Below are 27,244 nucleotides of genomic sequence, written 5' to 3'. Positions count from 1 at the left end.
TAAGGTTATGTTGTCGCAATGATAGAAGGAGGAGAAGGGATTCCCGAGCTGGGGGTGACCCTGTTGAAGAATAGACACTAGCCCTGCCCGTCTTGGTGGCATGGGTGTGTTGTCTCGAGCTGGCTGGATATGGTTTTCCTGCGCTTTAGGAACCTCCCTAACATAGCCTAAAACACAAGCAAACGGATCTTTCCACGGCGGCCCCGTCAGAGACTCAGAGAGCGCGGGGCCATCCAAAGTCTTTGGGACTAAACTAGCTATGTACCTAGTCAGCCATGGCGTCTGCAGTGGTGACAACAGCCAAAGAAACTCTATTTTGAAGCATCGAGACAAGAGAAGCGCCTACTCAAAATGTACTACTGTACGTATTGTGAGTCTTAGAAAATATTTGTTCATCCAATACCATGTCATCTTACATGCGGCGCCAATGTGAGGCTCTAGGACGGCGCCCAGTAATTACGTGACCATACCTGTCATCTAGCCGACATCCGGAACGCCATCGTTAGGGACAATGAACGTGCGCCTCCACAACGTTGGGCTGGCTTGAGAAAAAAAAGACGCCAGAACAGGGCCGAGTGGGCAGCGTTGGTTCTGGCGACGGTGCCGGTTGGACCAAGTCCCGATGGCTTGGTCGCCAACACAAAGGGTCTCACTGCACCCTATGATCATGCTGCACCGTTTAATAATCCACAAAGTGAGGAGCACTTCTCCGGAGCATCTTCCGGAACGGAGGGTAATACTCGGGCGCTGCAAGCACAGGTAAACACGTGCCTAACTCTATGCAATAAGATAAAATAGGTACTTAGGTACCGTAAGTATCTTTGGTAAATTATGTGAGATTGGTGTGTTTAATAAACCCGTTGATGGCTCGAGAATGGGTTGTGCTACAATTGAGAAAAAAGAGAGAGAGAGAGAGAAATAAAAAAAAATTGCAGAGAAAGTGAAGATGAACCAAACTGAAATGGAATGAAGGGGGGAAAAAAAACAGTAGTTAGAGCAACCTGTCTCGTCTTAGTCAAGTCGGGAGGCGCGTCCTACGCTCGGCACGCAACTACTGTAAATAATGCTGTAACTACCTCGATAAAACTTTCCTTGCGGAACTCTCCGCACACTCTCCGCGCCATCTTCTGGTGTTTGGAAGGATTTGGAATTAATCTTTGGACGTGCATACAAACAAACATACAAGACATTGACGAACGAGAGGCGCTCAGTATCGAGATCTTATGAAGTCTAGATCGAACCCCACAATGGACTGCAGATTGGACAAGACCCACTTATACTTTTTGACATTCTTTCAAGCCGACCGATTTTAGATGGTTAGCTCTCCTCTAACCAACCTAGATTCCACTATTTCGTCCCCAAGGACGAGACTCTCCGGGCCCCCGGGTTCTATTACAAATAGTTCCTTACTTAGGCAATACTAGACTCGATTGGTAGGAGATTATCTGTTGCACAGCTACTCTTGAGGTACCCCCTCAATTGCGAAAGGGAGGTAGGTAGGTACCGATTCTATCCATCCGCATACCTACCCAACGTAGCTAGCTACGGTCGCATCCTGTATACGTACAGTACATGTCCATCGAGGGGCCAAGTCTATTCGGCATCCCTCTAGGCGGTCCGTTGAGTACCCCTGACGCTAATCGACCGCATTTTCATCTACGTAGACCCCTAGCTACTCGGATCCTGCCGAGAGTGATGTCCCCGACGGCGTGGGCAACGGCCTTGCCGCGATCGATCTCCGTCTTCACCATTTCGACAAGATGTAGCACCCAAAATCACCTCTCAAGTCGAGTGCTCATGACCCTGAGGGTTGCGAGGCCCCAAGGCATACGCTTCGTTGCCAATGCCACGACTGTTAAGCGCCCACCTCCGTCAAGTGTGGTTGCGTCAAGTCCGAAGTCAAGCCGAAGCCCATCCGGGACCAGCACGTCCGCAGCCGCGACTTTGAACTCACCGCGACCAAACCGCGACTCCCTTTCATTTGCCGAGCGGCTGGCCCGTTTGAAGGAGCCAGCCGTGCTGTACAAAGCACCACCACACAGGTTTTACCGCTTTTCATGTTATAGCAGTGGGCTCTTCTGCATCATGTATGTGGGCTATCACTATACGACCAGCGTGTTATATGCACCGCCGGACGTTACATGGTGGCTGCCGCACGCCTTTGCGGTCATTGTGGCCGTGATGGGAGTTCTGGGCGCATACTTTATTACAGGTGCTTGGCGTTTGGTGCGCGTCATCCGTGCGGTTCCTCGCGCGCCCGGGAGCGCCCCGAAACTACTACCTCAAATGCGAAGGACGGCAGCACAGAGAGCCGCAGCGGCCGCAGACGCCGCTGCGACGCATCAAATGCCTATACGTCTCGAGGTCACCGCCACGCGGTTGCTACCGTTCTTTCCGCCCAAAGTCACCCTGGTTGAGCCCGCCGACTTGGTCCTGCCTGCTCAGTATGTGATTCTGCGCCACATGGGTGAGCATGTCAAGAACCCGGATCTCGCAAAGAGCAAGTTGGGAGTCAGGGAACAGCTACAGGCTATCAAGGACGCCAAGGCCAGAGCTATCGCAGAGGCAGAGTACGACAAGCGCAATCTTCTCACGGCCCCCTTTCGCCACATGGCTCGCGCTTTCGGCACCATGTTCAGGACCCTACATAGATCGTTGACCAGAGCCGGCTTCGTCAACATAGAAGCTCAAGGCAAGAAATACAAACTCGATGTGATGGAATCATGGGCACTGGAGGATGGACGGGCCTTAGATCGCTTGGTTCGTGTACAGGAGCGGTCGAACCTCATTACTGCTTTCCCTCAGGAGCGCAAAGCATGATGTGATAATCACGTGCTTTTCACACTTGCGAAACGAGGATCGACCAGGTTCTTTGGTCATGTAAAATAAGATGTACAGTTATTTTTTGTTTACTTTTCCCGAGTTAATTCTGTGAGACCAGGTGTCATGAAACGTGAGTGTTGTTCGAGGATTCATAGTTTGCACCAACCATACTAGAGACTGGGGTATGTATTGTACACTTCGTACAATTCTGAGAAGAACTATGACGTTGGATATGCGGAAGAAAACCGCCGCTAGTAAGAGTTCTAGGCCTCGATGATCGATCATCTAGTGAATATGGATCTAGCATATGGCGGTCAGTTACCGCGGGCCGCTCTGACTACTGTAGTAGTGTGGCTATCCAATCCTTGCTTGGTGTTGTTGTTGCTGCTGCTGCTGCTGCTGCTGATATTCCAGGCCGACATGGCGTTTTGTTGAGAACTGAGGTCATCTGAAAGTGACAATAATTATTAGCCAAACCTAGCCTAGCTTGGTATGGCAGTGCCTTGCATGCAAGTTGATGCTTGATGCTATTCAGAGAAACGACCTTCGGACGAAAATCCGCTTCCCCTGATTCGCTGCCCAAAAGGGGCCTCCGGGAGTGAGGCGGACGGCCCACATCAGTCAATGCGCCTGCGCCTGGTTGGTCCAAGTAGGGGTTTGAAATCTTGGATTTTCTTGGGTTGTTTTGCCGTACTATTACCGGTAATTGATGCTTTTTTGCATGTCAGACCTGCCGAACTGCAGGGGCATTTTTTTTTTCTCTCCTCCCAAAAAAAGCCAAGAGAAAATCAAACGAAACCGATCAAAAAATACAGCCCTGTGTGCCGAAAAAAGATAAAGGCCACGGAGCCAAACAGTAGGTTAAGGTTTACATACGAACCATATTCTCGATTGAGCATGCAAAAAATATGATAGAGAAGAGGAATCTGACGACCTTTGATCTTGGTTCAAGTGGACGCTAGCTATGCCATGCGGAAAGATTGGATTACCTTGGAATAAGACACACAGAGTGGAATCTGAAATAGCGATATCCAGTCCTCCGGCTAATAATTCTCATTAATTTTTCCCCCATGATATCCAAGTTTTTTTTTTGTTTCTCGTTTGTCCTTGGTGCATGCATGAAGCGAGTCAAGATGCATGGGTCGAAAGGAAAGACAAAAAAGAAAAGATGGCGATGCCGATGACCGGTCGATCTTATTTCCACCGCCGACCCAAAAAACCAAAACCCAAACAAAAAAAAAGTCTTGCTCACAACCCCATGTCTTGTTATGGGGTAAAGTAAAAAAATGGAGTCCCAACGTCCGCCTCAAATTGGCCCGTGCAACCACCTGTTTGATTCCACTTCCAAGGACGGAAAAGTCATGCTGTTCTCGGTAAAAAAGAGCATGTGGGGAATTGTCAGTTGGCATTGCTTTTTCTTCAAGGGATCGTTGCTTTCCAGACGTCAACAAACTTAAAATCGCCCATGTTACGAACTCTGCTACGGTAGAAAATGAGGCTGAGGAAACCTCGATGGTACCACGTAATACGCCATGTGGTATGGAAGTTTGTACATCCGTAGATGGGGCGACCATGGCTGGTTTGAGTTGAGACTCGATCCGTGGAGATCCTATCATCATGGCTGAGTGAGATCTCCTGAGCCGACCATGGAGTAAAGGTGAAAGAATAAATAGAAAAATAAAAATAAAAATAAAAAAACTCCTTGGGTACTTGTTTCCGAATGTAAACGAAGCAACCAAAACCTGCCAAGAACCCCCGAAAAAAAAAAGGATTTTCATGATCCGTTCGGGTTTATGGCCCCATACAACAAGTTCTTTAAAGTCGATCGTGATAGTTGCCGTCGCACTACTCTACTTTCAGGATAGTATGTTCTACGTGGATATGCGCAAAGACACTCTCGCTTGAACAGGGGTTCTCAACGACCAAATGTCACAACTTGGTGCTACGGAGTAGGCACTTTACGGAGAACTGACAGAAAAAGATTTAAACATGCACGTAAAGCATAGGGATGGCTGGCTGCAAGTGTTTGCAGGTTTCTGCGATGCGATGCAGGGCCACATTAGCCTGAACCATTTTAGTAATTGTGATAAAAGTAGGTACCGGCCTATTAACGTCTTTTGTGTCCATGCAGGATTGCTTTCCAACGTTACATGTTGTACAAAGGTAGGTAGGTAGGTTTTATGTAGAACGACCTCGGCTCGCATGGAGGTGGGTAGGTGATTTTGAGGCGCCATGCCCAGAACGCCATCAAGGGTTGCTTTTCGCATGTAACCAAGCTTCAGGAAATCGATCCTACTCCGTAGCTTTGAAATGAGCGGTGAGAACGACAATAACACGGGAGTTTCCTAACTCTTATGTCCATTATGTGAGGAGCCATTGGTGTATCAGCGTTCGTGAATCGTCAAAGCATCCATGGCATGCATGCATGCAACGCTGTCGCTTTTCGTACTCGGACCCTGGGATGCCCTCTCTCCATCAATACTACCTACTGGAGTCTGTAGATATGGTCTAAGCCTAGCCACCCTTGTCTTCTATTTTGTTATTATTTTCCTTTAATCATTCTTTTCAATACCCCTCTCTCAGCCCCTCCATCCTGATTGTGAGGCTCTCGCGGCATCTTTACCTTCCGAATGACCGATGGCAGCGGTGACAGCATGAATGCTGCGGTGTGTAGAAACTTACATGGTATTGAGGAAAAAAAAGAACCTAGTAATAAATTACCAAGTACTGTAACAAACGGAAAACGGATAGCAATTGTTGTGGCAAAAAGATCTCCCTCAATTCTCCAGGAATAGTACCAGGTCGTCAGGCTCACCTTGGGGAAGGGAGAAAAAAAAAGATAGATGATCTGTTGGAGCGAATCAGGATAAATTGCGAAGAGGCGACTGACCTGTTTAGACGAACCGTGTCTGGAATACTACGTCGCAAGCGTTTCGCAAGGACGAAGATCTTGCAGATCCAACAAAAAACCCTATCCAGTCACACATGATGCCACACTATGCCACCAAGCACCTCACCGTCTCTACTCCGTACAGATTACTAGACTGGCTGGTGGGGGCAAATTCATGAGGCGAGCGTCTATCCCATAATGACAAGAGGCAGATGAGGAAGAAAAAAAAAAAGAAAGAAAGAAAAGTCATCGTGGTCAAGCCGTGCTAGGACGCGTATGCAGTGTCATGCCATGCCACGGTGGTCCACAGAAAATCGAGGCTCGAGGTGCAAACTGCAATTGACAGGCAGGCCGCGGCGCTTATTCGGCATACAAACCGTGGATTTGGCACGTCACCTGAGGGTTTGCCCAGCCTTCTAAACCGGGACCAAACCAGAAAATGACAAAAAAAAAAAAAAAAAAAAAAAAAAAAAAAAAAAAAAAAAAAAAAAAAAACTAAACTTTGTTTGTAAAGAAAAACCCCCCGATCGTCACAAAGATCCCCAAGCACGAAGGGTCCTGCTGTGCCCCGATAATCCAATCTACCTTGCGTACTAATACCGAGGAGACAAGCAAGGTTGTGTGGCAAGGGTAGAGGCAAAAAGTCTCGAGCATTCCTCAGACGATATTCGCAAATTCTGTATGGTCAGGGGAAAAAAAAACGATAAAATTGAAGGCACTCTTGATGCATAACATACCTGTAGGATCGTGTGTTTTATAGGTTGCTGCCAAATTCTACCGTCGAATCATCACAGCTAGCTGCACGGTGCACAATTGGACCGATGCATCAGGTGTCAGGGCGGCAATCTACCCCAAGCGCCACCACTGCGGCGAATGCACACATCAGTTGGGCCAATAGCGCTACAGAGAAGAGTTCTCATCGCTACTTGCCAATTAGGTAGTTGCTTGGAGGCGATGGGGGGTTGGGGGAAGAGGGGGGATCATCGTCGCCCTCGCCGTCGTCAAACCCTGTCCTTTTGCCGGGGTCATGTCGTGCCGCGCTAGTGCCAAACTAGAGGTGAGCGATCGGCCTAAAAAGAACCACGCGGACGATGCTGGCCATGGTACGGCGGTAAGTTGAGAGAAGTGCCAACCGCTAGTCTGGTGAAGTCGGCTTGGCACCGAAAGGATGAAGAGGTGGCCCGGAGATGCACTCATGGATCGCTGGGACCCTTCCCGTCTGTGTGGGTTGAAGTTGTAGATTGCCAGCGACGCCCCGCGTGCGACGCCTCCGAAAGATTTTGCGCCCTGACCTTGGCCACCTACCTAGGTAGATAGGTAAGGTACCTAGGTAGGTGAAGGTGGCATGGGTGGTATTTGATTATCGATCGAATCTTCCTTGTGTTATGTGAGTTGTATTTAGCGGTGAGCATTTGCAACCACTTCGCAATCCCGTCACCCGCTTTTATTCGACGTCGCATGCCTGGCACGCCTGAATAACCCCAGTCAACCCAAAATCCATAAGCATGAGGGGTTCTGTATGGTTGCCGCAATTGATTGACGCTTCTGTCGAAGAAAGAAGGCCCTTAGACTGCCAAGCCTACTGGGCCATACCCAGATCATGGGTTGGGGGTACGGCATGCATCATGGCCGTGTCTGCCAATAGATAGTACCACGTAACTGCAAAGGTCTGGGTTGAGTCAGGAAACAAATGTTGACGGCCCGCAGATTGTCGCTGGCCCGCGTGGTTGGTGCACTTGACGACGTCGATTCAGCATAGGGGCAAGTGGATGAAATAATTCTTTGTTACTTACCAGTTAGATAGGTAGATATGTATCTATCTACCTAGGTATTCCTTGCTGATCACTAAGGGATGATGTAAATCAAACAAACAGATCGCATATTCATTATACAGTGATCAATTGAACTAATCATCAATAAGGCAGGTGCATGCGACAAGCTTACGCCTAGTAAATCAATGTACGGATAGGTAGGTTACCGTATGTTGGTGGCATGATGATGATGGCGTCTTTGCTTCTGCTTCCGAATTCAACCACATGCTGCATGGATGCATGATGCAGCACGATCCATGGTGTGTGGCGCGCAGCATCATGAGCAGCAGCAAGATGCGCTGCCGAGACGGCCATAGCAAGCTATTAACGGCAGATGAGAAAATGAAAAAAGACACAAAGGAAGAAACAAAGGGGGAAAATAATGAAGAGAATTCAATCGCAACCTGCAAAAGGGTGGAGGCAATGACATAATGGTTCTCGAGTAAGAAGTGCGTGCATGTACAATATCTCTAATCCTGTCGCAGATAACTTGGCTCACATCAAGAGAAAACCATATGTATAGTATAAGTGGTTGGAACTGCATACCCTAAGCAGTATATCCCAGAAGAGATGGAGTTCTGGTGTCCAAAGACGGAAAAATGTGGACTCATGTTAATATGGAGACAAGGACGGCCGTGCAGGCCAAATGCCCCCACGCATTGCGCAAAGGGCTGCAAGATGTCGTCGCTGTCGTTCGTTGTTGAACAGATGCTTTGCACCTCCTCCGGTCATTGGTGTGTTGCATTCGCAACCCCATGCAAGTAAAACCAGCATACTCAAGGTTAAAAGAGGATTTATAGAATCAGACTGTTGAGTGTAGTTTGAACAACGTAGGTTTTCGGGGCAGTCGATTGCATGCTCCTACCCCACCAAAGTAAATAAACCATCAAAGTAGAAGAATATTAGGTGGATAGATAGCCAACTTGGGAAACCAGAGACAAACAAAGAAAAAAAAAAAAACATTCGAAATGCATGACCGCGTGGGGGAGCCTCGCAGCAACCAAAGACAAGAACCCCACACCAAGTCTGACGCCAGCCGTTTGCCCGTGGCAGTCGCCGCCAAGAAAGGCAAAATATGGGCCTAATTTTGGACGTTGTTGTTTTCTGCGAGGCTAACAATTGATGCACAGACCTTTTACAACATCGCGTGCAGGACGGCTAAGAAAAGGGACCCTGATCCTGGCCGATAACGCTTTGGTCAAGCAAGGGAAGGATTGTTCTACAAGGGTAAGGATTTTTTGCTCTCTTTTTTCCTTGGTTTATTGTATGTATTTTTGCACCGGTTACAAGAATGACCAGGAATCTTTTTTTGTTTCTTTGTTTTAGTAAAGCGGTACAAAAAAAGGAAAAAAAAAAAAGAAAAAGAGAAAAAAGCGATCTCGCCGTGGATCCCGGAAATGCAATTAACTAAACGTTCATCCAAAGAAATAAACTTGGACGAGTTGTTACTGAGTGTCTGATCAATTGTGCGATAACATGAGGTGAGGTGTTTGTTCGACAGCGAACGTTGGTTTTATTGGTGTGCTGGGAAATTTCATCAAAACATTAGGGGCGTGCAACCTTATCACCCGGTAGCTGCTTTTGAATATCCATTGCGGCTGCTCTGTGGCACCCGTAATTTCGCGGCAATAGCCACTAACGAAATGGGCAACGGAATGCGGCAGCGCACAAACAGGAACAACAACAAACACTTCAAGTTCCCCTTCAACAACAAAGAAAGGTACCTAGATATTTTGAATGTCGAAAAGGCACGAGAGGACTCAAGTGAAACTTGATCTTACTCATCTTTTACGGCCTTGTCTTATCTCTAGGTGTCGGTTGGACGATCCTGGCTAGTCAGCTACGAATTGAAGAACACAATGCCAAGCAATCCTCGGCGGCTTCAATAAATGGAACTGTTGAGCCAGCCCACGTTGTCATGTCCACCAAAGACTAGATTCAATCAAGCCCGTGTCACTTGCGACATACGAGATATATGTCATGTCCAGGACCGCAACCTCGAACTAGAAAAGAAAAATAGTACTGAGACACCATGCTGCGCTGCAGAGCACACCTAGGCGCAAAATAGCCCTCCCCAACCGCAAAATAAGAAGAAAAAAAATTATTGGCCAGATGATCGTTCCTTCTGACGGGGCCGCAAGGGGCCAGCAGATGAGTGGCTCAACTGTTTCGTATCATTTGGTCTAGTCTAGTCATTAGAATGAGTGCCTGATCTGATCTGGCCCTACTCCTTAAGCGCTCCGCGGGAATGGATCCATTTCAGTGAAAAGGACATCAACACACAAGGTAAAGTCGGTCAAGCCTCATGTTGTTGGCGACAAGAAAAAAATTCTATCCGGCAAAGTAACGGTCAGTGTCGGGCGGGAGAAAAAAAAGGCGTTTATTTGTCAGTGTTGATTGATAATTTGTGCTTGACGCCCATATTCACTTGGTCAGAAAGAAGGCTTTCCAAAGACAGGGAGGGGCGGCGGGGTCGAGAGTGAACCACTCGACACCCGGTACCACACCCTTGCAACATCCCTATAGCAGAACACACCTTTTGGCGGGGTCCGACAGGGTTACCCCCGGACGTTTCCATGCTGAGAAAAGCCTTGGAGATTGAAGACTGATACCACTAGCAGCCCCGATCCAGGGTACCCCCCAGGCAAGCTGGTCGGCTGCGTCTTCAATAAAGACGCTACCAGGCCCCGCCTGCATATTTGCTTGAGCGTAGCGCTCGCTCCCGGTATTCTTCCTCATTGACGACCGACTTTGACTTGTATCGCAACCGTTGACAGTCATCTTCTCTCCTCCGAGTTGCTGGAAGAGCGGGATAATATCAAAGTTATTACTTCAACAGCCGCCGTCGTCGTCACCGCAGCCGCTGTTGTGTGTTATTTCGTGAGGCTCGATACCACCGGGTATCGCCGACCTCCGTTTCCAGCAGTTTTCAGTCTTCTCGAGTCCACCGCGAAGTGGGAGGTAAGCCGAAAATTTCTTTTTTTTTTCTTTCCTGGTTTCCTTGCCTACACTTGATTGTCTATCGCCAAACCAAGAAAAAAAAAACCAAAAATCAAAAATCCAATCACCGTGTACATCGCCGTGCGCTCGTACCCTTCGCAATCCAACCAGCCTCGTTCTCCTGTCTGCCACTTCACCTTCACGCCCGGTCCCATCATGTACACATATGCTCTCGGAATTGCACGCCGCCAGGAGTTGAATCATTGTGCTCGGTCGCATACCTTTCTGTGTGCTGTCACCCGCTGTGTCGACACTCAGCGGCAACACGACATTCAACTCTTCGGCGTCTTGTCAGACAAATTGTCCACCTGTTTGTCTCGCCCGTGACCCAGCTTCCTTGGCGGCTGGTTGCTTCTCGGAAAGCGCCCGGCGAACCATAACCCCGCATAGTCAGCTGTCTTGGACTCCATGGCGCCATCTACCTTAAGTCCTGATTTGCATTCCTCTTATCTCCTGGTGACTACGGGCATTCGGCTCCCTCCGACCTCAAATTCATTCAACTGTTCATGCGGGTATCGCCTGGCTTCAGAACGCCCACCGATTTGGACCGAAGAGAAGCACAAAAACCGAACGCAGCCGATCGACCGATAGGCAACCCATCTGCATGCCCTCCCAGTCTCTGATATCTGCAGGACTGGCGCAACGATCAACACCTTATCGGCATCGCATCGAAAAATCTATCGCACGCCCTGGCCGCCACAAAACGGGTACTTGCCAACCTTTGACTATGGCTGCTTATGACACACACACACACAACCTTTGGCATCTTCATAGTGACCAATGACGAATCACACCTGATTACACTTCACATATCCCTGCACACTACATTGAAGACACTCTACTTTATTAGAATCCCCTGAGGAACGGGTATCATTGTGCCCGTTCACAAGCCCAGGTCTGCTATTTGACCAGACAGCTGACTTGTGATATTGAAGCAGGAGTACGGTATAGACCCTACTTGCCTCCAGCCAGTGCCTCGAGAATCGCCGTATCTCGTCGGCCTTTTTCGGAACATCAACGAAACCCATAATATCCTACCGTGCTCGATGGATCCGTAAATCAGGCGCGCTACCGGGACACAAAAATGGATTCGGAAGACGGGGAGTTGTTCATCAAGGTTGGTCTCGTCTGGCTTTTGCGTAGAAGATTTAATCATATGGAGGAACTTATTCTAACCAACGCGTATAATAGCAACTGGCTACATTTGTGCGGACGCACGAGAAAGCCTTAGCCAACGCTCTGCAATTCAGGCGCCAAAATCTCCCGAGGCATGGTTCATCACAGAGCGTCTCGTCGATTTCGACGAGCAACATTGCCACGTCTCCGACAGCCATGGAACGACCCGCCACATCTTCCTCCGCCTCAAGTACCCTCGCCGCCGCTTTGTCGCTGGGCACCTTGAGTTTCACGTCTGCCTCTGTCAAGTCGGCAAAGCTCGCCTTGACCTCACATCACCTTTTCTATCTCCTCTCGCGTTTTGAAGAGCTCGGCATACCCGTTGGACCGATGAAGGTCCGCCTTGAGAACCTTCACGACAATTCTTCTTCGGCCAACTATGTCTCGTTTCTTAGCCAGTCTCAGCGAACTAAGAGCCGCGAGTCTGATGTGGGATCTATACGCTCCGTGTCTAGCATCCGGAGTGTCATGTCCGGCATGTCGGCTTTGTGGGCAAGTTTTGGAATTGGCAGCAGTGTCTCCGCCGCCCGTACCGAAAGGCAAAAGGCTGCTATACAGGCCGATTTGAAGTACTTGTACTCCGCTTTCACCAAAATCCCTTGCTTGAAGCTTGCTCCTGACTGGAGAGCACGTTTGATCAGGGGTTACGAAGAGTTTCCCTTTGACTCAGCCGTTCCGCTTTACGTGTTCAAGAACGTACAGGCTCTTGAGGTCTGCGATATGGACTTTCGACACTTCTTTGGCTGGGACAGGATGGCTGATCAGTTACGATCGCTGACACTCAAGCGTGCAAGCATCGATGATCCAGCAGACATCTTGATTGACATTGTCCTTGATGACATGGACAAGCGTCGAAGGAGATCTTCGAAGACGCAAGCCTCGCCCACAACGCCCTGGGGCGCTGGGGCTTCCAGCCCCCGACGCACCCCTACCGCTGGACACAATGAATCACAATCACATAATTCTACTTCGGCGCCTGGCTCCCCTCAGCCAAGGTATTCTACCGGAGACCTCCAAATCGGCTCTCTGAACAGCGAGGCAAGCATGGGTGGCAAAGACGATACATCAGACGACAGCAGACGGCCTTCACTCGTCAGAGCTGACAGTGGTGAACCTTCCACGTCGCCATCAAAATCATCACGGCCGAGAAGCCACTCGCCACGGAGGCCCAACAGCTCCAGGAACTCAACCTCTCACGTCCGCACTTCCCACAAAATCCGTCGTTCGGGCTCTGGAAGTTCCCACTCAAGTCTCTCGGACTCATGGCATGGCCATCACCGAGGAGGGAGCACCTCGAACCTGCTGTCTGTGGGGATTTTACCAGCATCAAAATGGAGATTTTTGAAGCATCTGAGCCTCGCCGACAATTCCCTCACTTCCATCTCTGCCACCAGCCTAGCCCCCCTATCCAACACACTTCACTCGCTCGACCTGTCAGCCAACCTTTTCACCCAGATACCCGACAGTTTAGCCACTCTGACGGCATTACGAGCTCTCAACCTATCTCATTGCATGATAGACTCGCTGCACTCGCTTTTAAGGAATCCTTTGCCGGCCATCACTGCTCTCAACCTTCGCGCCAACAGGCTTCAGTCAATCGCTGCGATTGAAAAGCTCTATCCTTTGGAGAGATTGGACCTCAGAGACAACAAGCTGACCGACCCCATGGAACTCGCTCGGCTGACCAACATCCCCGACTTGCGGGAGGTCTATGTCGAAGGAAACCCATTCACTCGAACCCACAAGGACTACCGCGTCACTATCTTCAACCTATTCCGCCAAACCCCAGGCTATACAGAGGACATCACTATCGACTCTACAGGGCCGACCTACGCAGAGAAGAAGCAGCTGGTTGATCGGGTTCCTCTTCCGCCTGCCGTTCCTGTTGTCAAGCCCCGCGCCTCTGAAATGCCCGCAGTCGATGTCTTGAAGCCGGCTATCATCTATGAGACCCCGAAGGAGGCCGCCGTACTGCGTAAAGAGCGACCACGGCCCAAGGCAACGGCCAGCGAAATCAACACAAACTCAACGCGCCGCAGACGAGCCCCGAAAAGGCGCATTGTAGACTTGGCCACAAAGGAATCTTTGGTTGCGAACGGACAGCCCACAGAGGTTACAGCCCAGCCAGTGAAGAATCCCCAGGGTCGGAGTGTATACAAAGAGGACCACTACCGCATTTCGCAGACTGCGGATTCACAGTCGCCGCAACTGAGTGCGCCTGTCTCGATCAATAAAATACCAGCCACCGCCCAAGAGGTACCACGTATCAATACCGATATCGTCAAGACGGATGCCGCGAAGCAACCCGTCGTCGTCGCCTCACACGAGCCCGAACCGTCGTGGGAAGCCTCGCCTCCCGTTGACTGGGATGCAGGCGGCGAAGTCTATCGGCGTAAAATCGAGGAGCTACGTGACAAGGTCGGCCAGGGTTACCTGAGCGTACTGAGCGAGGAGGGCTGGGACGCATCACGACACCTCCAATCACACTTTCAAGATGTTCAATTCGGGGCACCGAGTCCTGCGATGCGCCAGGATCCGACAGCGCCTCGGGTTGTTCAACCTATTCACGCCGGGCGCACACTCGGATGATCTAATCATACCTTACAACCCAAAACACATGTTACAATTCTCTCTTCTACATCCCTTTTGAACATGTTTGGAACTGAACCACTTATCCGCTCCTCTCACACTCCTCCGTATGACTTTTACTCATTTCACTTTCGATTCGGTTGTTTTATTTATTTTTTTGTCAATCTGCATTGTTCAGCATAGCGTATAGGCGTTTGGTATGGGAAGCGGTGATTTGATTTATTTGATACAAGATTTTTGGGCTTGTTCTTGTTTCGAGATACTCCTCTCCTTGTTCGGCTTGTTACCTGGTTATATTGAAAACTTGGCCCAAGTGCCTGTTGATGACATCGGCGGACAGTTTTTTTTTTTTTTTTTCAGCTAGAAAATATGAAGTTGCCGGCTTTTTGTTGACAAGGACTTTTTAAATATTCATGAACCGCGTATGGAATGAATCTTAGTGACAAACAAAGCTCTTCGTTGTAGACAGCCTCGGTGACTTGATGTTTTTTTAATTGTTACTAACCAAACGCATGACCCATGCATTGATGATAACCATACATGGTCTTCATATTGTTCACTTTGGTATTTTTGCCTTGATGGTATTGTTATTGGCAACCCAACCTGGCGACGATAATTGTATTGACTTTGCTGACTTGATACACGTGTCTGTCCAAGTCAGTCATCCAAGGCGAAGGGCAACTAAGTTGAGGACCAGGTTTGATTTTTACAATCTAACAACTCGGCCATGCTGTAGCCATCTCTTCGTAGACCTGGCCGAGGAATGATCCCACCTCGTGCCTCTGAGCACCAGTTTTGTTCCTTTTTTTTTTTTTTTTTTTTTTTTTTTTTTTTTTTTTTGCCTAATTACTACTTATCCGAAGCAATGCGATTTGTTGTTTGGTAGTGTGGGTTCATAACAATTCATCTGCTTGTTCTGTACTACGCAATGTTTCACATCTATGCCAAATGCTGACGTGGTCGGGGAAGCGGAACCCCCTTCCTGCGATCCAAGAGACGAGACGACGAGCAACCCAAAGCACATTGAGCGCGCGCAAACGTCACTATTTCTGGATTAAGCATAATGCTTCTCAAAGGGGTGGGCAAATTTACCGGGAGGGAATACGAACATGCATGACAGCTATTTTTTTTTTTTTTTTTTCTCACGAACCAACGTTTGTATATATGTTCTATTTCGAGATTGATGATATAGATCCTCAAACACATAAATGGAGGACAATAGGATTAAAAACCGTATGTGCAGAGAAACAAACAAAAAAAGACAAGGCCAAGTTTTTTTTCTTTTCAAATTTCTCATCGTAGTCTCTAATCTGATCTGGTTTACCAATTCCTTGGTCCAAAGATCTGCCCCTCGGCCACGTGTTTCCTCACAGCAGTGTCGGTGTAATCCATCGTGGTCTGGACGACGTCGTTGCCCCACCACTTTGGCGGGCTGATGTTGTTGAGCGTAAAGGCAAAGAAGATGACGAGGGTGGCGAGGCCCAGGCCGAGGTCCAGTGCCGAGCTGGTGAGGAAGTTGAGTCTGCTCCACCAGTTGAAATGCCTCTTCTTGATGAGGTACTGGAAGATGAAGCCGACGATGCCCCATGTGAGGTAGTTGAGGGGACTGGCGGGCGGGATGGCCGCACTGCCGCCAAAGATGAGCGGCGACATGAGGAACCTCGCCGGGGACTTGGGGAACTTGCGGACGTAAACGTAGATTAGGATTGGGACGACGGCGCCGATACCAAAGAAGATCATCAGGCTGGAGTAGATCTGTCCGGGCGAGAACATGCGGGCCGGACCGATAAGGCCCCAAATGACGGATGCTGAAGAAGAGTTTTGGTGAAAGTCAGTAAAAGTAAAATATCTAGGCGTGAAAAAAAAAAAAAAACGAAAACGTGTTGCGGAAATGTACCTGAGAAAAAGACTTTCCCGCCTGGGCAAGTAAAGCGTTCGGCTTGAGTCGAAGTGCAGATGCCGTCTATGTGATTCAAGGCAAAGTTGAGGACTGCAATCTGGATGAAGCATGAAAAGGTTGTGGCCACAACCTGACACATGAACATTGTACGTGGAGGAATCTTCATGTAATGACCGAATTTGAGATCTCCGACGAAACCCAAAGCTTGTGACATGGTAATGTAACCAAAGGTCTTGAAACTGAAAGTTCCCCACGGGATGCATGTTAGTGGGTGATCTTTCTCTGCAAAGCCAAGGGGGTTAGTTCAACTAGTAGTAGTAGACTTACATCATGAGGGCCAAGGGGCGACCGGGCTGGATGTAACCGTATACGAACTCAGTCAACACGTTAAGACCGATCTGATTATTCGTAACAGCTTGGATGATGCCGATGGGAAGCGAAAACGCAAAAGATATTGCGACGGCAAGTAAAAAGGACCACCAGGACATATTTGTCGGGTACGCGAGTACCGTGATAAAGCCTATAACCAACATCTGAGAGGCCGATTTTTGTCAGCATATTCAGAACATAAAAACAGTAATAGATGGGAGACACAACATGACAGAAACTTACAATAACAAACAGTACCATGTACCACCACGTTGGAGCCTCGACATACTTCCGCATCAACTTCATGTGGATATCCTCGGCCTCATTGGTTGCGTTCTTGTACTGCAGCCAGATTGTCTTGCGGTGATGCAAATAAGTGTAGACAATCAGGGATGCAATGGCTGCGAAGGAGAGTCCGTACGTGAGAGCAAAGGTGGTGCTCAGGAACAGCGGTGAATACGCCTTGTATGCCTCCTCATTGAGGGTAAATTCCTTGGTGATAACGCGGGTGACATTGTATGGCGATCCGGTGTTGTCGTAGGTGCTAGAGTCACTTATTGGCAAGAAGTCGGCATACCATGTGTTCGTGTAGTGCAGACCAGACGTGAGGATGATAAAGAAAATAACGACACCGATGAGAGTGTTTGCGATAGCGTACCTGTAGGAGACAGATGGTCAGTCAATAAGTATATTTGTTATCTTCTTTCTGAAAAGCTAGTCAGGAGACTCAAGGCGACTTGGGCATCTGTCACTCAGATGTGATGAACGATGAAAATGACAAGGGGGGGGGTGTCCTTCAGTGGTGGCAAAAAACTACTCACCAGGGTGGGATCATGGGTGAGCCCACGAAACCAACGATTTGAGACCAGTCAAAGGTGATGGGAATTAACGATAAACCCGTCAAACCTCCAAAGAGCTGGTTGACAACGGGGTTCTGGGGAGCTATCCAGGTGGCAAAGGCGAATATGCTCAGGAACTGAGCCAAGAATCCAGGGATGAAGTAGTAGACAAAGGAACATAGAGTTATGATGCCGAACCACCGGTAGCGTGGCATGGAACCGCCGATGATGGTCGGGTCGTTGGGCGGCGGCTTCTCGTACATGGCGTTCATCAAGGTCACACCGACCAGGTTCGCGGGCCAAATCATGGAGGCAGGATAAACCAGAAATTTTCGCATCATACCGGCAATTCCGTAGCCCAAAGATTGGGTTGATATCATGAGCATGAGCTGCCACGGGATACCAAAGTCTTGCTTGTAGAAGACGACCTGGGCAAGAATGATGTCTGTGGCGTAGGCAACACTGAATGATACTCCGGCCATGACCACAATGATGGTGTGCTCCTTGATGTTGAAGGGCCCGGGGTTGAGGGACCAGGGAATGCCGAAGAAGCTGAACTTGCGTTTGGGCATCACCTTTGCCCAGCCGTGACCAAGAGGCCAGGCGATAATCTGGGCGATTAGAGAGCTAAGGCTGATGGAGGGGGATCGGAGAGAGAAGAGCGTGTTCATCGAGGCTCCGATGACGACTAGGAATAGGCCTATGGTCCAGGCGCGAACAGTGTTGCAAGGCAAATCTTCATCATAGTTTCGAACCGCCGCCCGCACCTCCGGGTAGGGCGAATCCTCTTCGATGCTGACCTCCTTGTCAGCCGAAGACCTCTCGGGATCGGATCGGTTTGAATTGACCGTGCTGTACTCGTCGGGAAGATTCGGGTCTAGGAGAAGTTCGTATTCTGATCCTTCATCTCCTTCATACTCATCGCCATAAGGAGTGCGGGAACTGGACTCACCCCACATAGAGAGGCGCTCTTTGATGTCGTCCACGGGGTTCTTATTTGGACCGAGCTCGGTGATTCCCGAGCCGTCGTCCTCATATCGAGAAGACCCCGTGTCGCCGAGCACCTCCCGCCCACTGACCTCCACCGACGCCTTTGGCTCATCTTTGCTGCTACGATCACCGCTTCTGTTCTTTATGCCGACCATCTCCACTAGAGTAGCCGTCTCAGACGACTTCTCCTTTGAGGATGATGATGACGATGAAGGCGGGGCCATTTTGTCTGAAAAGAAAGACACTTGATGGACTCCCAGTCGTTCAACAGCAGAAGGGGTTTGCGATGTGATCGTTCTATGTGTGTAGCAGCAGAAAAAGATTATGCCATGCAGGTCGTCGCGTGGAAGTGCAGAAGACTATCTATATGTGGGGTTTGTCTTAATCCGAAGTCTTCCTGTTAAAGTGTGTAGGTACCCAACTCAAGTCCCAAGAACCCAGATCCCGGTTATCAGGGGCACCGAGTTGTGTGAGAGTTTGAGCCAAAGTGCTTCAACCACGGATGAAAATGAAGCGCTTGGCCCGAGGGTGGGATGCGATTGATCGGTCACAAGACAAGATGGCGTGCTTGTAAATTGGGTATCCCAGTTCCCACCTTGTACGCAAACCTGCCAGGCAAAAGACTGGACGCAAGATGCTTAAGGGGTAAAAGCAGTAACGGCCCGTGATACGGCGAGCGAAGGATGTTTCGCCACAGAAGATTTGACAGCTCCTAGGCAGAACGGCAGCCGGCGCTCTCCCCGAGTTTGTTTCAATGACTTCTGGACGCTATACGCATGCAAAACTGGCCTCTATGAGCTGTCAAGGTGTGCAGTGCAAGTGCAGTACAAAACCAAGGGGGAGCAGCAAAGGTAGATACCGTCCGTAGGTATTGCCTAAAGAAGCACCAACCAAGGCACCTAGACCACTCGCGTTATCTTGCAAAGGACACGAGACGAAAAAGTTTGTCCAAACTTTGGGTGCAGAAGCACTTTGGCAGCAACCCCCAAGCAATGGCTGCTGCTGGTTGCTGACTTGACTCGAGACGGAGACGTTTGTCAAGGCGTATGCATAGACCAGCGCCACGAGGATGATGATATGGACTGGCTGGACTGGACTATCAAGTAATAGATACGTGCGGACTTTGAGATTTTCGAAACAGAGGTGAGGCGAAAGTTACCGTCCCTGCAGACTGTTGGCTCAAGAATCTGCTTGGATCGCCTGGCCCTGTCTGAATCTGTACGTTTGACTTGATGAGGGGTGCTGCATGTAGACAGGATGAAGGCCAGTGGCTTGTTAGTAAACCGTTCTTCCACGGAGTCCAAGCGAAATTGCTCCGACCTGTTCGCAAGCCCTGGCTAGTGCTGAGATGTGCCGAAGACCTTGCGGGGAAGATGAACAGGGGCAAAAGCTGATCTTGTTGCTTGGTAAAAAAAAAAAAAAAAAAAAAAAAAAAAAAATAATAATAATAATAATCGCCTCCATTATCATGCCATGCATGATAAGAGAGGTCTTCCTTGGGCAGAACATGACTTTCGACGTCGCAACACTCACCGATCCTGGTTACTGAGGGGTACCACGTCGTAGACAGGTTGACGGCGTTTACAAAGTACCAAGTAAGAAAAAACCTGGCGCTGTTTAATAAACAAAATGGACAGAATATATTTGGTTTCAGTTGAATGAAGCCACTTACTTCCTGTCGTCTCAAGTTCTTTGGGTTGTAGGGAGGGTCAGAAGATAGATTGACAAAAAAAAATGCGAATAAACGAAGGTGAACGGCAACCTTATCATACCTTGGAGTTGAAAGCCGAGTACCTTACATAGGTAGGTACCTCACCTAGGTATTACCAGCACACCCAGCGTAAAGAAATCAAGTCAAAGTCGGAAACAGTGCTAAGGCAATGTTTCTTTGGCTTAATTCTCCGGATTCGGAAAATAATCTACGCCAGTTTGTTTGGGCGTGTCGCGTTCCACGTAAAGTGTGGGTTGAATTCCGGTTTTGAACGACGTGGCTGTATTTTTTTTAAAAAAAAAAAAATTTAATTTTCTCTTTATTTTGGTTTTGTTCTCCCATTCAAACAAAAGCCGGAGGTTTATTCAGTCAGGGTCGTATCGTAGCCCGAATCGAACCTCAATAGTTCTGTCCTTTTTTGAGCCCCTGCCTGCCCGCTCTTGTCAGAACCGAAAATGAACGACTGGGGCACGTGATTTGTGCAATTTAAGTAAGAAGATATTTTGGTTGCAAGGGGGTAGTTGATTGAACATGGATGGCCATTGGCTATTGCAGTACAAGGCAAAAAAACTCTCTTCAGAGCAATGGCTCCACATCCTCCAGAAGAGCTTGTCGAATTCAATCAATCCTTTGACTACCAAAGTACCTAACCAACAAACTAACTTTGTAACATACTTGGCTGAAGCAAATTTGCGGATTAAAGCGTTGGATACGAACCCAATGTTGATTGTATTGTCTGACGATAGAATTCAACAACAGTCAACCCGATTCCTCCGACAGCACTAGAGAATTTCAATTGGCTTGAGCACGTGTGGGAGATTAATGCACGACGCAGTTCATCACTGAGGGATTCCCTGTCAGTGCACGCCTCTAGAGACATCCAAAACGCACGACCATCATGGGCATGGACCAGCAGGCCAACGTTGCTTTAATCTAGACGCGCGGTTTATAGTCGATAGTTTGGTTTTGATGCTTGTACCCTCCGTGGGAGCTTTAGCTTACTTGCCCGATTTGGGCGTTTGGTTTGCTTATCTCGAGAACGAGAGGCAAGCGAACCTTGTTACGCTACTGTCTGGGAAATGTCTCTGAGGCGAGTCGTCGTCACGGGCATAGGCGCCGTCACGCCCTTGGGCGTGGGAGCCCAGCGCTCTTGGCAGCGGTTACTCGCCGGGGCTTCTGGCATCACGAGCGTCACGCACCTGGAGCCGCTTGACAGGTGGCAGGAGCTTCCCAGCACCGTTGCAGGCCTGGTGCCAACTGCTGCAGCTGCAGCTGCAGATGCAAATGCGAATGCACCAACACCACATGGAGGTGCAGGCGACGTAGATGCCGGCAAGCCATCGGGGTTGTGGCGTCCCTCGGACTGGCTCGACGCCACGGACCAGCGACGTATGTCTAGGTTCGCCCAATATGCCGTGGCCTCGGCTGACATGGCTCTTGAGGATGCCCGGTGGAAGCCGGAGACGCCTCATGATCTGGAGGCGACTGGAGTTTGTTTGGGAAGTGGTATTGGCAACCTTGAGGAAATCTACAACACAGCACTGGCCCATTATAAATATGTGAGATTACAGCCAGCCCATTTATGACGCACGCACGCACGCACACACGCACATATGCCAGAAACCGCTCCGTAGAGAGGCACAGAAGCTAAGAAAACTCGATTGTTCCGGAATGTAGGGTTACAAAAAAGTGTCACCCCTGTTCGCCCCCAAAATTCTCATCAACCTGGCGGCCGGTCACATCGCGATGCGCCATGGGTTTCGTGGCCCGAACCATGCCGCGACGACTGCATGCACGACAGGTGCGCACTCGATTGGTGACGCGGCACGCTTTATCGCATTCGGAGACGCCGACGTTATGGTTGCGGGGGGCTCCGAGTCGTGCATCCACCCGCTGACCTTTGCCGGCTTCGCGAGGTCCCGATCGTTGTCGACTGCTTTCAATGACAACCCCACCGTCAGCTGCAGGCCATTCGACGAGAGCCGGGACGGCTTCGTGATTGCCGAGGGTGCAGCTGTCGTAGTGCTCGAGGAGCTGGAACATGCTCTGCGCAGGGGCGCGCGGATCCTGGCCGAGCTGAGAGGATATGGATGCAGTGGAGATGCGCACCACATGACGGCGCCGAGGGAAGACGGATCGGGTGCTCTGACGGCCATGAAGAGGGCTTTGAAGCATGCTGCGGTCAAACCGGCTGAAGTCGACTACATCAACGCCCACGCTACCGGTACTCGGTCAGGGGATGCGGCCGAGGCCCTTGCCATTCGATCTCTTATGCTAGGCGAGGAGGGGCTTGAAAGAGAGGAACAAGTTACTGTGAGCAGCACCAAAGGGTCGACCGGCCACTTGCTGGGTGCGGCTGGTGCAATCGAGGCCGTTTTCACGGCACTGGCAGTTGCTGAGGTGAGCAACATGCTATTTACGTCTTTACTTTGTTACCTTTGCGATATTGGAGACATTTGCGAGAAACTCTGGCTGACTTCTTTTTGCAGAACCGAGTACCGCCAACAAGGAATCTCATGAATCCAGGGGTCGGACCCAACTTCAATTTCGTGGCAAATCAAGCGCAGGAGAGGACTGTCAACGTTGCAGTATCAAACAGCTTTGGATTTGGTGGCACGAATGCTTCCCTGGTATTCTCCAAATTTGACAGGGGAATTCGAGGGAGGATTTAACAGGAGTCAAGAAATTGTATAATATGTTGTAATAATACTAACCTAGGTACTTATAAATTTTAACAAGCACATCCCATATTTGGATACTTGCTTCAAGCATGTACCTAACTACCTAGGTGCCTACGCAACTTAGGTAATAACTTTGCTAGGACGATAGATCAATCGAGGGTTAGGGTAATCTCTGCACTAAAACGCCATTACAACCTCGCGACTAGACTAGAATAGAATAAAATGCATGGACCCACTTGTATTTTTTTATCGCGATTTCATGATGTCAAGCAGACGAGCTCCAAACTGCCAAACTGAATCAACAACCCTCGATAACCTTGAGCTATAACTCAGGACTCCCAACATGCTTCCTCTCCAGACGTGTCGAGCCTGCTTGGAGGCAGTTCCGCCAAAGCTCGGGCGACAAGTCCAGCGACAAGTCTTACAATCCAGGTCCAGCAGCACAGCAATAACAGCAACATCAGGAGCCTGGAAAGCGAAGACAAGATCAAGCCGATCGACGCAGCACCAACAGCAAAGGTCGCTTCATACCACAAACCCATGTCGAGACGACAGCCCCGGCCTCCTCTACAAACTTATCAAACGAGTTCCCGGCGTATACAACCAAACATATCGAGTCTACAACTACGCAAATACCCTGTACAAGTCCCTATCCAAGCAGGCGCCGTACAAGATAGACCCTAATCAACGCAAGAAGGGTCTCGTGAAGAAGGCTGAGGATGGGGAGGAGATTGGCGAGGGGTCCTCCCCTTGGCATACAGGTTCGTCTTGACACGAAACAATGATCACAAAATATTCCGTTCCGAAACACACAGCTTTCAAGCTAACCAGACTTGACTTTTTTTTTCGACAACGAAACAGAGCTCGGTCTCCCTCCGACGTTCAGCACGTGGGCCCAGGTCACCATGATGCACATGTACCTCGCCGTCGTCCGCTACCGCTGCCTGCCACAGGACGCCTTTGAGGGCTCGCAAAAGTCCCTGGTCGACGCCTTCTTCTACGAGGCCGAGGAGCGCATGGACGTGCACCACGGCATGAGCTCCCGGTCGCTCCGCCAGCACCACCTCAAGGATCTCTTCGTCGCCTGGCGCGGCCTCATGCTTGCCTACGACGAGGGCATCGTCCGCGGCGACGCCGTCCTGGGCGCAGCCGTGTGGAGGAACCTGTTCAAGGGCGACGCCGACGTCGACGTCAGAAAGGTCGCCGCCGTCGTCAGCTACATGCGCGCCTCACTCAGGAGGCTGGATCAACTCAAGGACGAGGACGCCCTCCTCGGGATGCATAAGGCGTTCTGCACCGACATCAAGGGCGAGTTGCAGTTTGTCGACGTCCCGGCCAGGGAGCTCGTCGGAGTCTTGCCCAAGGCTGGGGAGACGCAGATCCCAGCCGATGCCACGGGCACGGCGAACAAGGTTTAGCTTATACGTGTTTCGTTGTCGTATGCGTGTTTGGGGGTTGACTTTGAGGTCATAGACATGATCTGATCATAATGTATTCCCACAATCTTCCAGCACATTCGAATGGGGTGCTGTGTATATTTATCTAGCTGTAACAGTATTTGTACCTTTTGGGGGGGCTTTGTCGGTTTATCATGACCTCACCGTTAAGAAATGGGTCAATGTCAAGGCTATGTATCAAAAGAAAAAATAAAAACTTTCCAATGGGTGGGTTGGCTCAACCTCTTTTTGAGAGCTATATCATGCACAAAAATCCAATCAATCCAACCTCTCCCACATCTGAAACTCATACTGCGTCCCATTCTCCTCCTGCACGCCCGCCGGGACCTCCTCGCCTACCCAGGCATCGTGCTCCTCCTTGGACGCCCTCCTCCAACCGGACCCCTCGTCCAGCCGCAGCGCCACCGACGCATCGCACTCGAAATCAGACATGACGCTCGTGAAGAGCACCCGACGCGTCTCGGGCAGGCCCAGGGCGGCGTCGTAGATCTGCGCCCCGCCAACGACGAACACCTTGCCCAAGGCCTCGTGCTGCTCTCTGAGCTGGGCGAGGTAGGCCAGCGCCTCGGGCAGCGACCGCGCGTGGATGGGCTCCCTGTCGTTTATGGCTGCCGGCGATTCCACAGTAGAAACAGCAGTAGCACCCGCATCAGTCGTTGAGACGGCCGGTGACGGCGGCGGGGCCTTGAGCTCCGGAAACGATCGGCTCAGCACGACGTTCAGTCGGCCCTTGAGCGGGCGGAACTTGGGCGGGATGCTGTCCCACGTCTTGCGGCCCATTATGACGGCGTTGAGTGCCGACGCTGGCTTATCCTTGCAATCCCCATTATTATTATCATTCTTTTTTCTCAATCTTTATTTTGATTTTGCGAAATCTATTATTGGGCACAGGGTGGGGGGGGAGGATGGGATTGATATAGTTCTGTAATGCTTGAGGAAGGGAAGGAGGGGAGATTTTTTTTTTTAAATGCCTACATCTGTCGCAGGGAGACGCTTGGTAACACGGGCAAAATATGCCATCTCTTTCTTCAGGCCCGTCCATGGTAGAGTCCCAGCGCGGCCGATGCCCATGTCCCGCGTTGCGGCGAGCACAAGGGTGAGCTCGATTGATGATGCGGGTGGCATTTTGAATGATGAATTAAAAAATAAATAAAAAATAAAGAAAGTTTCAAGTTTACTTTGTCGTGTCGTGTGAGAATGGTGGTTTGCTCGAAGAGGGAATTCAACTGGTATAATGCTGGTGTTGATCTCAATTTTTATTTTTTTTATTTTTGCTAGGTATCCCGTTTTATATTTAGAAGCTGGAAGGAGCCATTGTTTCTCAATTAAAGCTGACTTTAATTGTGGGCAACACCATTGCTAGGCACGCTCGTACAACTTTCTTTCTTTCTTTTTTCGTGTTGATTATTTATCCGATGTTTTCTGTAAGATACGCTGGTACATATACACGTATCTGGTTTCCAATATTTTTTATATCTTCAAAAATATCATTCACCTTTGTGGTTTGGTTGTATTTGATAAGTTGCAACCAGTTTCGTTTTATTGAACAAAATAGAAAAGAAAAAAAAAGGAAAGAAAAAGACACTTTAAAAACTAATCAGCTATTTGGACAAAAATTTCACCAGTCGCAATCATGAAAATCCCTGTTTTTCTTCACTTGAGTCATCATGTCGGCCACAGCAGTGTTGGCATCCCCTGGTGGCAGCACGAACCACGAGGAAGAAACCAGGCCAATTCTTGGTTGTGCAGTTCGGATGGTAGAAAAGTGGTTCACCGATCCGCGGGTGCGCATTCCCAAAAGGCGGAAAACACACGTTCACGACGTTATGGAAACACGAGATCACCGTCAAGGTGGACGACACGTGCCACAAGAGGGATATAACGCCCTTTGATGAGAAGAGATTTGAATTCTGGGTTTATAGAATAATTGACAAAAATTGGAACACGAAATCGATAGAGCCGTGGAAAGTAATCCAGTTGACGCCAAAAGTACACTTCCCCAAGCAGAGGTTATTCCTGGTGGGCGCGGGAGCGAGACGGCCTTATATGGCTATAAGGCGCGTTAAAATTCGAAGTAGTTGTACCGGATTTGACTTGAGGGTAGGATTTGATTTCGGCTGAACAAACGATAAATGTAGCTCTTTAAACCCAGTCTAGTTATTACGTAGAGTTATTGTTGAACCAGAGTATGAGTACGAGGTATAGAGCAGTCAAACCATGACCAGCCAACGTGATAATGTACAACCAGCACGAATGCGCCAACAGTTGTTGATGACGTATTAGATATTAGATTTAACTCTAATCCTAAAAGTAGCAGCATCATCTTCTTTATTGAGGAAAAAAAATAAAATGAAATGAAATAAAGCCGAGCCAAGGCAAACAACAGACAGTCATATCGTATCCATTCGAGGTTCATGTTCATCGGCTTGTTTTTTCATATTTCTTCGGCATTGTTTCTACTATTTTTAGTCGAGAGGCTCTGGTATATATATCTTGAGAAATATATAAGAAGTATTTCGTTTCCGCGTTATTCAACCCCTATTCTATGTTTTCATCAAGATCCGAGTAGCCACTTTGACTTTTATAGTTTATACTTGCTTATTTCTCTGTTTCTTTACTATTACTATTACTCTTTACCAACTTTACTTCCATCCCGCCAGCCGTCATGCAATTCATACTCATCCTTGCGTCACTCCTCAGCGCCAGCATGGCCACACCGATGCTAGCACAACCTACACTGCCACCTGTCATTGGTTGTCTCGTTCGAAAAGTAGAAGGTGGACTTACCGACCCTTGGTACCGTATCTTCAAAGGCGGCGAACACACGTTTACAAGTAATTACAATCCTGGCCGCGAGATTATCGTCAAGGTGAACGATGAATGTTACAGACGCAGCATAGTGCCGGAAAGTCGAAAGTATAAATTCCAAGGTTTCCGCATCTTCCATGAGGAAATGGTGGAAGAAGATTTGTTTTTGGAGTTGCATGCATACGACTTGTAACCAGTTT

At 49.2% G+C, this 27,244-nt stretch overlaps 5 protein-coding genes across 5 annotated transcripts; 3 read left to right on the top strand and 2 right to left on the bottom strand.

The window, feature by feature from the left end:
* Positions 1-1,695: 1,695 nt before the first annotated feature.
* PgNI_04596 (uncharacterized protein) lies at positions 1,696-2,820 on the top strand (the record flags this gene model as incomplete). The annotated part of the gene is made up of 1 exon (XM_031124641.1): positions 1,696-2,820. The coding sequence occupies one exon, from the start codon at positions 1,696-1,698 to the stop codon at positions 2,818-2,820; it is 1,125 nt and encodes a 374-aa protein (XP_030984714.1).
* Positions 2,821-10,269: 7,449 nt separating this feature from the next.
* Positions 10,270-14,709, top strand: PgNI_04595 (uncharacterized protein). The gene is made up of 3 exons (XM_031124640.1): positions 10,270-10,485; positions 11,463-11,641; positions 11,716-14,709. Exons 2-3 carry the CDS (start codon positions 11,609-11,611, stop codon positions 14,287-14,289), a joined length of 2,607 nt encoding a protein of 868 aa, XP_030984711.1. The 5' UTR covers positions 10,270-10,485; positions 11,463-11,608; the 3' UTR covers positions 14,290-14,709.
* An 895-nt stretch (positions 14,710-15,604) lies between these two features.
* On the bottom strand, positions 15,605-18,611 carry PgNI_04594 (uncharacterized protein; the record flags this gene model as incomplete). The annotated part of the gene is made up of 5 exons (XM_031124639.1): positions 15,605-16,097; positions 16,187-16,428; positions 16,517-16,722; positions 16,802-17,216; positions 17,380-18,611. The coding sequence occupies 5 exons, from the start codon at positions 18,609-18,611 to the stop codon at positions 15,610-15,612; spliced, it is 2,583 nt and encodes an 860-aa protein (XP_030984712.1). The 3' UTR covers positions 15,605-15,609.
* A 2,145-nt stretch (positions 18,612-20,756) lies between these two features.
* Positions 20,757-24,841, top strand: PgNI_04593 (uncharacterized protein). Its single transcript, XM_031124638.1, has 5 exons — positions 20,757-21,657; positions 21,776-22,498; positions 22,588-22,728; positions 23,138-23,540; positions 23,641-24,841. Exons 1-5 carry the CDS (start codon positions 21,178-21,180, stop codon positions 24,195-24,197), a joined length of 2,304 nt encoding a protein of 767 aa, XP_030984717.1. The 5' UTR covers positions 20,757-21,177; the 3' UTR covers positions 24,198-24,841.
* PgNI_04592 (uncharacterized protein) lies at positions 24,495-25,466 on the bottom strand (the record flags this gene model as incomplete). Its single annotated transcript, XM_031124637.1, has 2 exons — positions 25,212-25,466; positions 24,495-25,049 (listed from the first exon to the last, which is right to left on the bottom strand). The coding sequence occupies exons 1-2, from the start codon at positions 25,359-25,361 to the stop codon at positions 24,495-24,497; spliced, it is 705 nt and encodes a 234-aa protein (XP_030984718.1). The 5' UTR covers positions 25,362-25,466.
* Between the last annotated feature and the right edge of the window lie 1,778 nt (positions 25,467-27,244).

The sequence above is a fragment of the Pyricularia grisea genome (genome assembly GCF_004355905.1).
Source record: "Pyricularia grisea strain NI907 chromosome Unknown Pyricularia_grisea_NI907_Scaffold_2, whole genome shotgun sequence".
NCBI classification, from domain to species: domain Eukaryota; kingdom Fungi; phylum Ascomycota; class Sordariomycetes; order Magnaporthales; family Pyriculariaceae; genus Pyricularia; species Pyricularia grisea.
This window is presented reverse-complemented; position numbering and strand designations above follow the sequence as displayed.

What these genes read in the sequence shown, in the direction of transcription:
- PgNI_04595 (XM_031124640.1), top strand. Translation starts at nt 11,609, where the DNA reads ATGGATTCGGAAGACGGGGAGTTGTTCATCAAG. An exon ending in ACGGGGAGTTGTTCATCAAG is followed by an intron (nt 11,642 to 11,715) that starts GTTGGTCTCGTC and finishes CGCGTATAATAG; the next exon opens with CAACTGGCTACATTTGTGCG.
- PgNI_04593 (XM_031124638.1), top strand. Translation starts at nt 21,178, where the DNA reads ATGTCTCTGAGGCGAGTCGTCGTCACGGGCATAGGCGCCGTCACGCCC. An exon ending in CACTGGCCCATTATAAATAT is followed by an intron (nt 21,658 to 21,775) that starts GTGAGATTACAG and finishes TCCGGAATGTAG; the next exon opens with GGTTACAAAAAAGTGTCACC. An exon ending in GTGGCACGAATGCTTCCCTG is followed by an intron (nt 22,729 to 23,137) that starts GTATTCTCCAAA and finishes CTTCCTCTCCAG; the next exon opens with ACGTGTCGAGCCTGCTTGGA.